Source organism: Tamandua tetradactyla, chromosome 1, assembly GCF_023851605.1.
Source record: "Tamandua tetradactyla isolate mTamTet1 chromosome 1, mTamTet1.pri, whole genome shotgun sequence".
Taxonomy (NCBI): Eukaryota; Metazoa; Chordata; class Mammalia; order Pilosa; family Myrmecophagidae; genus Tamandua; species Tamandua tetradactyla.
This window is the reverse complement of record NC_135327.1, coordinates 161,262,465-161,278,218: the sequence shown is the minus strand read 5'-3', so window position 1 is coordinate 161,278,218 and position 15,754 is coordinate 161,262,465. Positions and strand designations below refer to the sequence as shown.

General features: G+C 36.5%; 1 protein-coding gene across 5 annotated transcripts in view; it reads left to right on the top strand.

The window, feature by feature from the left end:
* TSPAN12 (tetraspanin 12) overlaps positions 1-15,754 on the top strand; it is a 70,458-nt gene that overhangs the window by 29,075 nt on the left and 25,629 nt on the right. For 4 of the 5 annotated variants that reach the window (XM_077117450.1, XM_077117481.1, XM_077117459.1 and 1 more), the window contains 2 exons: positions 10,325-10,399; positions 14,159-14,266. In XM_077117450.1, coding sequence (XP_076973565.1) covers positions 10,325-10,399; positions 14,159-14,266 — 183 coding nt within the window. The remainder of the gene's footprint in view (positions 1-10,324; positions 10,400-14,158; positions 14,267-15,754) is intronic. The other variant, XM_077117497.1, reaches the window with a different exon arrangement.

Genomic DNA, 15,754 nt, shown 5'->3' with positions numbered 1-15,754 from the left:
TTTTGAGTAAATGATATGCTCGTAAATTTCTAGCAGAGCAAAGAATTTTTGTCTATAACTACATATACGTATATATACATATAAGTGTACTTGAGATTTCTTATATATGTTTTATGTGCCTTTACGTACTTGGTATTTTACATACTCAAGACTGGATTATACCTATGCACATAGATATCTTGTCAGCAAATAAATACAGGTCTACCTCATTGAATGAAATTGCTGATAAGATAGAATGCTCAGCTCTGTAATTCAGTGGCTGAAATGGATTATTGTAGAAAATAATCCAATTTACACTGATTAGAGCTGGTTGTATATATGTTTTTTTTTTTTTTAATGGGGGCAAGTACATGGGTCAAGAATCGAACCCAGGTCTCCCATATTGTAGGCAAGAATTCTCCCACTGTACTGTACTTCCTATGCGCTTTGTATATGGTTTTAATGATCAGTATTGCAGTAGAGACCCGCATTTCCAGTCAGGGTTTGGCAAAAGAGACTTCTGTGTGGGATGTATAAATCACATATAAATATACACTTTTTATATTTTGTTACAGCACTCTTATTTTGAGCTACTGAAGGTAAATTTAGCAAAAGGAGAAAGGTACTTACGTGTTTAGAAAGTTTCCAATTGCCACCCATCCTCTTAGCTTGAATGACCCTGAAATATAATTGCACTACTGACAATGTTCAGCTTCATCAAATTATTATTTTTTTATATAGAACGTATTTAAAATCCTACAACTACGAAGCTTTTCTTCTTGGTATCCAGGTTTTGGAGAGCTATTGTTTATTTTGATTTTGTTTTCATTTTTATCAGAGTGCTTCATGCACTTAAAGGGCTAATTTTATTCTAAAAGGCTTATTATGAAAACAAACAAAAAAACCCAGTAGTTCTTTACCTCTGCACATTTCCCACTCCCAGAAGGCAACCACTCTGAATTTTGTTTTAGCCAGTTCTTTTGATATTTACTTTCCTAGCTCTAAGAATCACATACACATGTAACTCTTCTTATTCTTTGAGTTCTAGGCACTGGCATTGACTTTATAGAAGATGAGGAGCTCGTCTGCTCTTTTCTGGCCTCCACCCGCTCCTCTCCCTGTGTCACTCCTCAGACACGTGTGCATACTTCCCATCTTGCTTCAAAACAGACATACCGTAATTTTGGTTCTATCATTGTCAGTGTTTATATGATTATGACTATGTAATTGCTAGTCATAGCTGGGCCAGGTAAAGTACTGGCTTTACTTTTCCTGGACTATTTCTTAGAATTAGAAATTCTCTTATTTGTTCAATTTTCTATGTATATATGCCTAATTCATCTCTAAACTCCCTCTGGTGCAATTCTTTTTTATGTATTCAGATACGTTGGACATTCTGTTGGTGATCTGTTTTAGGCCAAATCTCTTTCAGAATGTTCTAGACCTGCCCCATTCTAGGCCTGCTGAAGCTATTACCCTCATGGAATGTCCTTTTACTACTATTCTGGGATTTCTTTGCCTCTCACTCTTATGTTAGATCCTCTGTTTCCTGGATTCCAATCATTGTTTTTCTCCATTTGTTCTCTACTTTTAGGTAGCACATCTTCCATTAGCTTCCTGAAAAAGCGTAGATAGGAGCTAAATGTTTAAACAACTGCATGCCTGAAGATGGCTTTGTATATACTCTTACACTGTAATTTGGATGACTATAGAATCATAGGTTGGAAATCATTTTTCCTCAGGATTTTGAAAGCACTCTTCCACTGTCCTTTAGCTTTCAATATTAAATTGAGAGACTTTGAACCTTTGAGGGAAAAGGTATGTGTATTTGAACTTAAGTTCTCTGTTTCAGGCACTGAATTTTGTCCTCTAATGTATCTAGTGTCCTTGAGTCCTAAAGTCTTTATTTTAGGGTCTCCAAAGTTAAAACTTGCAGCTTCTATATTGGTCCGGGTGGGGTAGTAACCCAGCTGCAGAGTGTGGAGGAGGGGACCTGAAGATTACTTAAATAAATTGTCCGCAATTCCCTCTTTTTCTTAGCCTTACCTTCATCACTTCCAGAGCTCTCCAGAGTTACCATTTTCTGAGCCTTGGGGTGTGGTGTGGTGGGGTGCTCTGTGATCTGAAACAGGTTGTGTCCCAGCTTTTTCACTTCTAGCGTGACACTCAGTCTTGGGAGACTATTGAGTTATTGGTTGCTCTTGTCTGCTTTGCACCTGCCAAAATGCCCTTGCGGTTGTCCCTTTTTCCTTTTTGTCATGGGTTTCTTGAAACTATCCCTTCATTGTTGTTTTGGTCACATTTAAAAAGGAAGAAGGGTAAGAACATGTGTTTAATCTGCTTTCTTTAAGGGGTTGGTGATGCCAGGGAACGAGATCATTATTAGAAATTCACATTTCTTTAAGAAAGGACCTCCCTGGGGTTTTGCCATTTGGTCTGTAACAGCAGGGCATCAATCTCCTTAGTTTCTAGGGGGGCATGCATTTCCCTACAACTCACCACAACTTAAATAGGAAGGTGGGACTTCAAGCACTTCCTCCCTCTTCACATACTTCCAGTGGACCAAGTGCCTGGTAACCTATGACATTCCTGTCTCAATTTTAGTTACTTTTAAATAAAAGACCTATTGGTTTGCTGTCATTTCACATGGAAGGTGGGTTTCCCACCCTCCATGTGCTTTCTGCTTTAGTTTCCAAATAAAGATATTTTGAAAAATACCAGTTATATTCTCACTGGACAGGCATTTTACCAAAGACTGTACAAACAGCTTGTAGGACTGGATGTCCTTCAGCAGGGGTGGCACTGATTGGTGGTTGTGAGTATCAGCAATTTTACTCACCGTCATCCTCTATTGTAATTACATCTTATTCCAGAAATCTGTATTGAGTACCTACTAAGTGCTAGGCAGTGTGTTAATCATAAAAGAACATAACGGTAACCTCTTGTCCTCATGGAGTTTATGTTCTAATAGATAACGGTTATCATTTGGGCACTGCTTACAAAGCTACAGTGCTGTGCTTGGCACTTTACCTGTAAGGAAGCTTAGTGGTTCGCCTGAGGACATCCTTCTGGTAGGTAAGGAACTGGGCTCTGAAACCACAACTATTTTATTTGAAAGTCCATGTTCTACCATCTGTTTAACTTTTAAAAAGTCAGTAAAGCATTGCCACACTTGTTTTATCTTATCTTCTCAATAACGTTGTGAGGGCACTCATTCTTGAATTGAGATATGGTTATTCTCAGTTTGAGAGGTTGGGCAGAAACCACTAAAATAGACTTCATTTTTAGGGTGTTTCCTATTGTCTGTGTTCCTTACTGGATTCAGTTTTTTTCATGATCGCATGTTTAAGATATAAACCTTACTTTGTAGAGTACAAAATTTTATTAGAGTAGAGGAATTTATTTTAAGGTACCTTATTGTATAATTTAACAGTAATAAAATAGTTTGTAGTGCATATAAATACATTCAAAATTTCTTTATAAACACACATTTTCCCATTCTTCATTTGCTTAAAATGTTTAATTGTTAATAGTCAGGAGAGATAAGTAAGTGCTTATTATTCTCTTTATTTCAGTATATAAATTGTCTTAAATGTTTAAAGACACAGTGGGTTTTCATAGATGAGCCACAAAAATACACATAGCAAAACAGAGAGGTAATATTTTAAACAATATATTTGCAGGCAGAAGTTAAGGAGAGTTGAATATTAAGAAGCTCAGGGTTCAAATTATTCAGAGAAACCAAAGAAAGTGCTGGAATTGGTCTTTTAGTTTGCAAATTGATCATCAATTCCACTGCCATTTACTGAATGCTTGCTGTGTAACAGGTATATCTAGGTACTGGGGGTAAAATAATGTTTAAGAACAAGACTCCTGCCAGCCAGAGCTGGCAGTTAAAAGGGAGCACCGTGACTTGTTGCTAAATCAGCCAAGTGGTTAAAAATGCTGAAACCGCTGAGGCCTGAAACAGAACTGATGGGGACATCCTCATACATGGAGGGAAACAGAAAAATAAAATGATAAAGAACAAGAGGTGAAATACTGGGAAAAAATAATGAGGCACAAACTGTGGCAAATTGCAGGGAATGAAAGTCATGTACGTGAGGGAAAGAAAAGTCAATATAGGATTGTATTTCACAGACTAGAACAAAATAGCGTTTATATAATGGTTTACGTTTTCCAGAGCACTTTCACATGTATCAAATCAATCTTGGCAACAACTGTAAAGAAGGTCTTTAAAACAAATCTTAATTATACAAACCTGCAAACTGAAGCCAGAGCAGTTAAATGATTTACCAAAGATCACACAGTGTATAGTCAAGCTGTGTTTGAACTTCCTTCTGACTCCAAATTCAGGGCTCTTTCCACCATTCTAGAAGGAAAGCACTCAAGTAGAAGAGTCGGATGAGTTCCTCTGGACTAGGATGGAACATCTTACCAAACCATGTGTGGGATGGTGGTGGGGGGGCGGGGATAGATAAAAGAAGCACGAGACACACAGGTTGACACCGCCAGGGGCCCTCGCAGAGCTACTTTTAGATCTGCTAAGCCCTCAGAAGAGCAGCTAGATGTTGACTTGCAAGCTGAATTTTTTATTTGCAATAACTAAAAAAGTATTTATTCCTAGAAGAAAGAGCTGAGAGCCTGTCTAGGGCTCCAAGAGTTCAGACTACCAGGCATGTCTGGCCTTCTGAGCCCCCAAGTGTGAGTCTGTTCTATTAGAGAAATTGTGGGGTTACAGAAAAATCGTGCATCAAATACAGGGTTCACATGTACAGCCCTATTATTAATACTTTGCATTGGGATGGTATATTTGTTACAATTGATGAAAGCACATAATTATACTTTTAATCTCCATAGTTTAACTTAGGGTTTACTGTTAGTTGTGCAGTTCCATGGATTCCTTTTTAAAAACTTTTGTTCTAGTCATATTATCTGTCTATCTATATCCAAACATTTCTCCTTTTAACCACATTCAAATATGTAATTCAGTACTTGGTTAATTATGGTCACAATTTTGTGCTACCATCACCAACATCCATTACCAAAACTTTTCCATCATCCCAAATAGAAACTCTGTGCATTTTAAGCCTTAATTCCCTATTCCCTACCCCCACCCCATTCCTTGGTTACCTGTTCTAGATTCTAACTTCATGGGCTCGCTTATTCTAATTACTTAGTATCAGTGAGGTCATACAGTACTTGTCTTTGTGTGCCTGGCTTATTTCACTCAACATTATATCTTCAGGGTTCATCCATGTCATTGCCTATATCAGAATCCATTCCTTTTTATGGCCAAATAACATTCCATTGCGTCAGTTGGGATTTAAAAAGATATAAAATCAGTCCAGAACAACTTCACTACATTGTTTTCCCCAAGGCAAAGTCAAGGAAATCTCCCATTCTCTTTCTACCAACAGTACGCATAAATATCATCTTTATCCATGCTTTCCCTTTAAGAGATATCTTGCCATTTCAGAGTTATGTAAGGTTTTCATTGTAACCTGACAACAATTTTGAAAATAATTTAGGCTAGAAGTCTGAGAATGCAAAGTTACTCCACAGCACATTTTTTCTCCCGAGTGTCACAGTCTCCTAGGCTCATCTCTGATCTAACTAAAGATAAGAAAATTGATCCAGCATATAGTTATAGATATTTGGACTCTTTAAAACATAAGATGCAATTTTAGCATTGTTTTTTTGTTTAGAAATCTCAAGTAAAGCATTAGAGACCATTTGTAAAAAAACTGGCTTGGAGTACTGTATCCACAATTTTTTTTATAAAAACATCATGCCAAGACTGAAATCTATACAATTATGCCTAGAAATAATAACGCTTGGACATGAGATCTGGATTGAAACTGACTATGAGTATTATATATGCCCAAAATAAAAGTGACTTGTAAAATGGGATCCACTTTAAAAAATACTTAACTTTTGAGCCAATTATTATTTTTAAGCCATGTTATATTCTAAGAGATTATGCAGTAGTAAGTCCCTTATTTTTATATAAAAGAAGTAAATGAAAACTAATAGCAATAATCTGTATTTTTAAATAATAAGGTAATATATATCATGGAAGTAATAGAAAATCTACCCAATTTTATATCTTCTATCCTCCTATCTTTTTTTTTTTGCAAAAATTTTAAGCAAAGAAACCCAAAGCTCAAGTCCTTATAACTAAATCAGTCCACTTTTTTCCATTTTGCTACTGTCATACTAGTTTAGCAATCTTTTATTGAGGCACCTTGATCACATATGCAGGTGTTTTTCACAACACAGGCAGAATTATGTTTTTATATTGCACATCAGATCATGTCACCTTCCAGTTAGATTTCCATTACACTTAGAATTAAATCCCACATTCTTCCCAGGCCTACAAGCATGTCATTTCCCTCCCCTTTCTGTGCTCCAATAACCACTGGAGTTCTTAACTAGCGTGCCCTGTAAATCAACACTGCGCTTGCTATTGCTCTTCCTGGATTGCTTCTTCTCAGATTCAAATGGGTCTGTCTTCTCCTTGCCATTACTGACTCATCTTAAATAACAGCCTCTGCTAGGAGGCCTCTCCTGCCCAGCAGGTACTTACTAAGGTAGCCCCCCAGGCACTTACTATTATATCACTCTGCTTTATTTCCATGCATTCTTTTATATGGTGATTATTTATTGAGCACCTACCATGTGATGAAGAGCACAATAAGTTCTAAGGAGCTTGTATTTCAGAGGAGAGAAAACTGATAATTATCACTGCCTGCCCTCAACTCCAAACCTACCAGCTAAATAGAGAGGAAGGCTGGAATTAGTGAGGAGAACTTTCAGATAACCCGTTATTTCTCACAATGTTACTGCTTGGCTCAACAATGGGGCAGATGACAAGGGTATAGCACAGTTATCTGATGTGCCAGAATTTACTATTCACATTTTTGGGCAACTTATATTATGTCCTTTTTGCGTTATTTTTCTCTTTTGTAAAATGGATAGCCCCATCCATTTCAAAAGGATCTTTAATGAATTAATGATTAAAGTACATAATAAATAGTTAAGCATTATCTATATGTCATTTTTTCATTACTAATCATATTAATAATAATTTTCATTTCCATCCCAGATCTACATTTCCAGTAGTTTGATAGACATTTTTATGTTTATCAAATGAAACACATGTAAAATACATTTTTTCATATTCTCACAGACTATATTCTCAACTTCTTTACTTTGGCCAAGTGCGTTTCTCTCCTTGGTAACCTAGATCCAATCCATTGAAATGTCTTACTAGTTTTTCTTTATTCATATTTCTTGAAGTTATACTTTTCTATTTACAAGGCCACCATCTAAGTTCAAGCCCTGTCTGCTCTGCTTCCTCCTAAGGAGCTCCTGCTCTCCTGGTTGTTTCCGTTTTCTAGGCAAGAATGCCTTGAATGATGAGTTAAAATCTGCTCATAGCACCTCCCCTCATCCACTTTGGAAGAAGTTAGCTCTGATTTCTCATCCACTGTTTGGAGAACTTAATTAGCTTATTGAACTTTAACCTACAATTTCTAATTAAATCTAATGAAGGTATCGGTATTCATAAAAGATTTGTACAACGCAATCAATAAACAGCGACTCGTTTAGTTTTAGTTTGCTAATGCTGCTGGAATTCAATAAACCAGAAATGGAGTGGCTTTTTTTTGGGGGGGGGGGTGTTGTGTGGTTCAGGAATCAAACCTGGGTCTCCCACATGAAAGGCAGGCAGTCTAACCACTGAACTACCCATGGGCAGACTTTTATAAAGGGGATTTATTTAGTTACAAATCTACAATTCTTTGGAAGAAAGACAGCTGCCTTTCCTCTGGCCTTTCTCTTTCACATGGAAAGGTACATGATGATGTCTGCTGGCTTTCCCTCCCAGCTTCTGGGTTCAAATGGCTGTCCCTAAGGCAATTTATTTCTGCATTTACAAATGTCTAGGTCTGAGCAGCTGAGCTCTCTCCTGACCTCTCTCTTTTAAGCCTCCAGCCTATTAAATTAAACTTCACTCATTGTGGAAGGCACTTCCACCAGCTGACCGCTGAGGTAATCAGGCATGGTGAATTTCACATGCTGATAATTTAAGTCCACCACAACAGGACAACAGGGTACCACCACCTGACCAAGTTGACACCTGAATCTAACTACTATAGAGCCCACCCCTTGTCAACATGGCAAGTATACTCATTGCTTTAAACCATACTTAATCTCTAAATAGAAAACCTAATAGACTTTTTTTTCACTTAACAGTGCTCATCTGTCCTGCATACGGTACACTAAATCTTTCCATATACAAAATATGTTCATTGCAATATCACAAAAACCTTAAAGCACTTTAGTAATAATACAAATATAATACCAACTCAAAGTAGTACAAAATATCATCAAAGCTAGTTACAGGCATGATCTGTCCTAAAGTAAAATTATCTTCTGACTGTGGACCTGTGAATTTAGAGCAAGTTATCTGCTTCCAATATTTAGAGAAAGAGCAGTCATAGGATAAATGATTCCATAATTATAGGGAGAATTAGAAGGAAAACTGCAGTCATCTGAACTAAACAGTTCTGGAAACCTACAGAGCAAATGCCATTAGATTTCCGTCTGAGAGTCATTCATCTTTGGGGCTGTAGAAAGTGTCAGTCCTACCCTTTCCAAGGGCCTATGCAGTGGCCCTGTTCACTCCAATCACTGGGAGGAGAATTGGAGCATTGGGGAACATTAGGAGACCACCTGTTTTCTCGGCCCCACCCTCCTCAAGCATCTGGGTGGCACCTGGATTCTCTACTGTCTCTGTGGCACAAGATTAACACTTTCAGAACAGTGGGTGGCAGCCAGGCTCCCCCCAGTCCCTGCTGAATGTGTTCCACCCTCTCTGAGGCCTGGGGCACCAGAACTCTTCCAGAACACCGAGGTGGAAGGCCCACGCTCTACCTCTGGGGCAAACGCACTGCCTCCAAACAACACCGGTTCTGTTATCCTGCTATCTGTTCATTTTCTGCCTCTTCTAGTCCACACTGGCAGTGGTTCTGTTTATACCTGTCTTACAAAAAATTTGCTTACTTGGCATGTGGCATACAGAGATGAAAACATCAGACGATAGGACATTCCACATATCCTTTCTGGATAATTGCATCTCCAATCATGGCTTGTCTTGTAATGGTTGACTGGTTCTTTGTTTGGTTAAATCCTCATGTGGGGCACTGTTCTCTGGGGTCTCATTTTCTGAAAGCCCAGAATTTCCAAACTATCAGTTTCTGGTTTCTTTACACCCAAAGTTCAGTCCTTAGCTTATCCCTTTCTTGTTACGTTTTGCTATAAGCTATAAGGAAAAACCAGGCTGCATCCTCTACATTTATCCTGGAAATTTCCTCAGCGAAGTATCCCAGGTAGTCACATTCAAATTCTCCCCTTCATCCAGTACCAGGATTCAATTTTGTCTAATTCTCTGTCATCTTAAAATAGGGGTTGCCTGCCCCCACCCCCCAGCAATTCACAACAACACATTCCTTTAAGATTTCAATGGAAATATTTTTAGAGTCCATATTTCTACCAACAGTCTCTTCAAAGCAATCTAGGTTTTCTCTATCAAGCTCCTCACAATTCTTCCAGACCTCTCTGCCTAATCATTTAAAAAACCATTCAACATGTTTGGTATTTGCAAATGCAGCCGCATCCTACTCCTGGTACCGAAATCTGTTTTAGTTTGTTAATGCTGCTGGAATGCAATAAACCAAAGATGTACTGGCTTTTATAAAGGGGATTTGTTTAGTTACAAATGTTAGTTGTCTGGAGGAAAGACAGCTTGCTTTCCTCTGGCTTTCTCTTTCTCATGGGAAGACACACTGCAATGTCTGCTGGCCTTCCCTCCCAGCTTCTGGATTCAAATGGTTTTCTGCAGGGCAATTTCTTTCTGCATTTCCAAATGTCTGGATCTGAGCTGCTGAGCTCCCTTCTGACCTCTCTCTTTTAAGCCTCCAGCTGATTAAATTAAATATCACTGTGCAGAAGGCACTTCCCTTAGCTAACTGCAGAGGTAATCAGCCATAGATGGATTTCACATGCTGATGATTTAAGTCCACAGCAACAGAGCAACAGGGCACCATCACCTGGCAAAGTTGACAACTGAACATTACTACAGTGAGTATTGTATGTTGTCTGTACATTTCTCTAGATTGGCTGGAAATGGCCCCATCAGCTCCTGAGGGAGTTATGTGAAGATGTGCCTCTGCTTTCTTTGCCATTAGGTAAACACCACACTAAGAATATTTAGCTCGTCTCTAATGACCATCCTTTACTTTGATCTATACTAACAGCACAATTTTCTATTCTTCTACAGTACTTTGGAAGTTTACTTGTCATTTTCTGTGTAGAACTGGCTTGTGGTGTGTGGACATATGAGCAGGAAATTATGGTGAGTTAAAAATGGGAGATAATCACAATCAGTTCAGCATTTTAACTCCCTTACTTTGGAGTAATTTAGGGCACGTTATTATTTATTTGAATGTTTATGCTACATGTTAATGATGAATAGCCTGAATACTTCTGTTAAATAACATTTTCTTTTCTGTCTCTGTTCTACCTAAAACACATTTCAAACTGCAGTTTGTAATATTTCATGTGGTGTGCTGCATGATATATGTCTGTAATCCCACAGATTGCTTAAACATGGGAATGGTGTAAAACATGTAATAGAGTAAATGTAGTAGATGTTTTAAAATAAATGTTACCAACTGTAATAGGAAAGACTCACATTTGCAGCAGGATTTGCTTGATAGTGCTTGAAAACTTACACGAAAGCCTAGTAAATTCTGACCGCAGCAGCAAACCCATGAGTAGAAAGCGGACATCTCCTATTTGCAACAAGTTGGACTGTCCTCCACTTTGAGAGGTGTGTTTGAAGAATTGCTGTGTGTTTACCCTAGTCTAGAATCACTCTCACAGTTTGCGACTTGGCTACTTGAAAACAGCTCTTCAGCATTTTTATATATTTTATTTTAGCAATTGAAACCATGGGAACAACTTTTATAGGGGCTTAGAAGGAATGAGGATAAGAGTTTCTCAGTCTCAAGATTTTACCAGTCTTGTTTAAGTTAGCACTTGCATTTCGCCAATGTGAGCACTTGGTATTATTTCTCATTTTTGTTTGCTAATTTCACTGGTGAAAATTTCACTGGTACATTCATCACCAATGAGATGGAACACCTTTGTGAATGCCAGCTTTATTCATGATGGGCCATGCCACTGTAAATATCATGGAGTAATTCTGTTTCGATAAGAGGCATTTTTTTCAATATGTGGTCCATAAGAGTCACCCAGGATGATTCTTAAAAATTTGCATTATTGGGTTCCAACGAAGATCTGCTATTATCAGAATGAAGGTATATTAAAGTAAGGAAGTAAAGTAAGGAAGGAAGTAAGGAAGGCAGGGCTAGGCACTTGCATTTGTGATAAATTCCCCAGATGATTGTTAGACACTTTAAAATTTGAGAACTATTGAGAAGAGAAAGAGATTATTTTGTATTGGTTTCAGAAGAGAAGCATTGTGGCAGTTGTGTAATAAATTGAAGTTGCATCGAGTACTGATACAGTTATTAAAGATTCTTTGGTGAATCTCCTACTCTACTATGAGATTGTTTTGAAAGCTAAGTGATAATTACAGACTAATGGATATTTTGCATATTCCAATTTATACGTAAACAATTCTTGGTACCTCCACATGTCTGAACCCCGTGCATGATAACTCTTAGAAGAATTTATGGTATTTTTCTCTATTAAAACCTTAAAAGTCAATAGGGTCTAACTAGTTTAATATGAAATTAAGACCTTTCTTCAAAATTAAATCTCTCATTAAAATAGAAATTTTATTGATGTCTTTGAGAATAATATTTCTACTTCATTACTAGAAGCATCACATGTTTAGGGAAGTAAAAAGGTAGTTGGTTTTAGGAACACAATTTCTATGTGTTTTATGACAAATTTTTCATTTGTCATAATGAAAAATATATATATTTTTTTATTTATAATATATTTATATCCTCGTCATTGAGGCAATGCACAATAGATTTTATAATTCTTAACTTCCTTATCACAGCTTTTGATTGTTTATTTTTTGGTAATTGAAAGAAATAATTATTTGTTTTTAGAAATGAGTTTACTTTTGGTGAATTTAAAAATGGATTGTTTAGTGTATATGTAATAAATCTCTTAAGTTATGAGAAGTTCCACAGTGATTTAGGATGTTTGAAAGGAAATATTTTGATTCTAATATAATTCTAAAAACATAAGACAGGGGAATTTATACTTTTTTAGACACTTTCTTCTTTTCTGTTAATGGGTGGTCTGCAAATAGCTTCTTAGTATAACAGAGGTACTAAATGGATACATACTGCCATTTCAGCTGAGAGCATACATCTCTGTTTAGTTTGTGTAAATCTTTCCCATTAAGACATCAGTACAGAGCAAGGGCTGTTTAAAAGTGAATGTGGAAATATTCCTTTAGAAAAAAAAATTGTCAACTTTTTTTTATTGCTTTTACACTAACAGCAGTGTGAATGAAAAGTGCCATTAAAGTTTATTACATGCCACATTTTGCAGAACCCAGACTTTACATAGAATGGGCTTTGTGCTTTTAGCTGTTTCATGCAAGAAACCAGTAAATATATGTTCTAATTTATGGCCAGATCCCAGCATTTTGTGACAGAGCCTCAGTGGTATCTTCTGTTTTCTTACCACATTTGGTCTCAGATCAGTTGTGTTTACAATGAAGGAATAATCTATATGTTATTTAAGAAAGCAAACTAAAAAACAAAAAAAGGGAAAAAAAAACCTGTTTGAGTGACTAAAGAGATTTGAAATCAGGCAGTCTGTTTCCCTCTATTTCTGTTGTTTATACATGCACACCTCCTATTCTTTATTCCTTCACTAGATCAAATCTTTCAGGAATATTGTTTCAGATTGTAAATTTCTACAGAATTTATTTTGCTTCCATTTATTTTATCCACAAAAGGATATGCGATAATAATCATTTATAGTGCATAGCCTGAACAAAGTTAATTCCATGAACTTTGTTTATATGATATGAATACAAAGTATATCCAGTCAGTTCATAATTTTGGAAACAAAATGGCATACTCAAGCGTTTAGGTGTTTCCTTTTTGTATATGGTGTGTTTCCAAGTCATAGAAAAGAAACTAGGCAAAAGAAAAAAGTAAAGGATTTCTATGGTCAGACATTTTAAAACTACTTCTATTGATATTCCTATCTTTTTATAAGAACTAATAACAATTCTAATGTTGAATTCTATTGGGGACCTCTGTAGTCAGTCACCTTTCCCTTTCCTCTTTTTTCAATTGATCTTTATTGAGTGTCAAGTTTGCCTTACTAAACCAGGTCCTTATTACTCCATGGAGCAGATGTGAATCTGTCCAATTTTTCAAGAGTTGCTTTAGTAGCACCTGTGTAGTGAGCCTAGGATTGCATACCTCAGTTTTTCCTGTGGCTGTGTAGACAAGGCAGAATGTGGTATGCTGATCAGATTGGTGGCCAGCTGCTGTATTCTATACCTAAACTCTGTCATGATTATATAATCTCTCAATGGATGTGGTGCTGGATGACTTAAGAATGGAAGCACAAAATCTGCTTCAGTTTGAGAACTAGCTCTTTCTAAAATTCTAGCATACCTCCTAAGTCCAATTTTTGGAAAGATATTTACAAAATTATTCCAGAATGAACTTAGCATGAGCTGGATTCTTTTCCTTCTTAATTTCTTTCTTTAGTTTAGCACCATTGTCTGCAGTCACACTCCAAGGAACAACAACTTCATAGGATTATGAAATCACATCAAAGGCCCTTCTTTGGGAGGGATCATTTGTTACGAGTAGTTCTTCAGGTGTATCTGTAGGATATATAGGTACCTACTCGTTCTGTAATTACTTGAGTTTGATATTAGCATTACAATGATTTCTCATTATTTGGCTTAGTACAAAGTAAGTCCTCATTTAGTATAAAACTTTACATGTAGAGACTGTACAATAAGTATTTAGTAGCACCGAGCATGATTTAAATCACAAACATTTAAAATAGTATTTCACAATTACGATACAGTCCAACAATATATGTATGTATGTGAACAAGTGTTAAAGTTGTTGATATTTTGTTTTTTTATTTCCAGGTTCCAGTACAGTGGTCAGATATGGTCACTTTGAAAGCCAGGATGACAAATTATGGCTTACCTAGATACCGGTGGCTTACTCATGCTTGGAATTTTTTTCAGAGAGAGGTAAGTGCTACAATTTCTGAGGGAGACAGTAAGGAGAGTGGCATACTTTTAAAACAAATGTCCAAAGCTTTGGCTTTGGTAATTTTCTCTGTATTGAAAATTTAAGGTTATGATTTAATTACTACAGGTACAATCTCTATTGAGAAATATCTCAAATATCACCATGCCCTATTTTTCTCCCCATATGTATCATTTCCACACAGTTCACTTATGTTTTAGAATTTCTTGAAAGCGATTTGGGTCAACTGCCTAAAGTTTCTTTTTGTGGGAGTTACTTGATTCTTTTTATGGGGGTTACAAGTTCCATTTTAATGGATAATATTCATGACTTATAGAGCGATTATAATTTAAAAATATTTTATTTTTTTAATCATGGTTTTTCTTTGAGAATTAGGATTCAGTTTATTATTAAGAGCATGTGCCTTCTAGTCAGGAAGATCTTGGTTCAAATACTGGCTCTGCTACTTTCCGTCAAGTGAGCATCTATATTTTACTTAGTGTCTCTCAGCTCCTCATCTGTAAATGAGGTTAATATTCCTATTTCTTTGGATTGTTCAAAAGTGTAAATGAGATCTTAAATTTGATATTATTTAAATTATGGTTATTAACAATAACAATATAAAATAGGCACATTTAGCTTTTTTTACTTAATTACTACATAGCACTAAAACCAATCATCTTCTCAAATGGGAACTATCTTTAGATGTTTAAAAACTGGTGATTTGAACTTAACCATTGATTTTGCTTCAGAGCAGGTGCTGCTCCTAAGCAGTTTCCATGTGGATGGAGTGATATTCCTAGATGACCACAAATATCAGCTTCCTTTATTTTCTCTTAGAGGTAGACCACAAAGCATTGAGAATCAGTTCATTGGATGATAGATATCCAGCTCTCTATTCAGTTATTCTGACTTAAATATGGGCAGAAGTCCAAATACAGGGCAATCTCCAAATATTACTCTTTGTGTTATGGTTCTTGTGATGGCAAAAATTATCATTGTGACACAGATTTCCTGTTTATTTCACTGCTTCCTGACTTTGTTTACCGTACATTTGTACTAAAAGCAACATGAAGAGAAAATAAGTAAAGCATTGGAGAATTTATATTAAGCAGTGTTCAGCTACTTCCTTTTGTAGGAAGCCCTGAGCTCTTTATTTTCTGGGATTTGTTATATAGACTGTGATAATACGAATTAAAATGCAAAATGATACTTTCTTTTGATGGGGGCTCCACTTACAGGAACAAAGTTCAGATACTGCAAAGGATAGAACATTTATATTTAGATTTGTCACATGGTAGATTCACACCTCTATATCATAGATCTAATTGACCCAAAAGGAAGTGGTAAAGACCTCTGAGTCCCCTGGAAGTGTTTTAAAAACCCCTCTTCCAAATTTATGATATTCTTGAGATCAAAATGACCTTGTCCAGGGTGCAGTTTTCCTGACTGCTGATTTAAGTGCTGTTTTACGCATGTTACTCAACTTC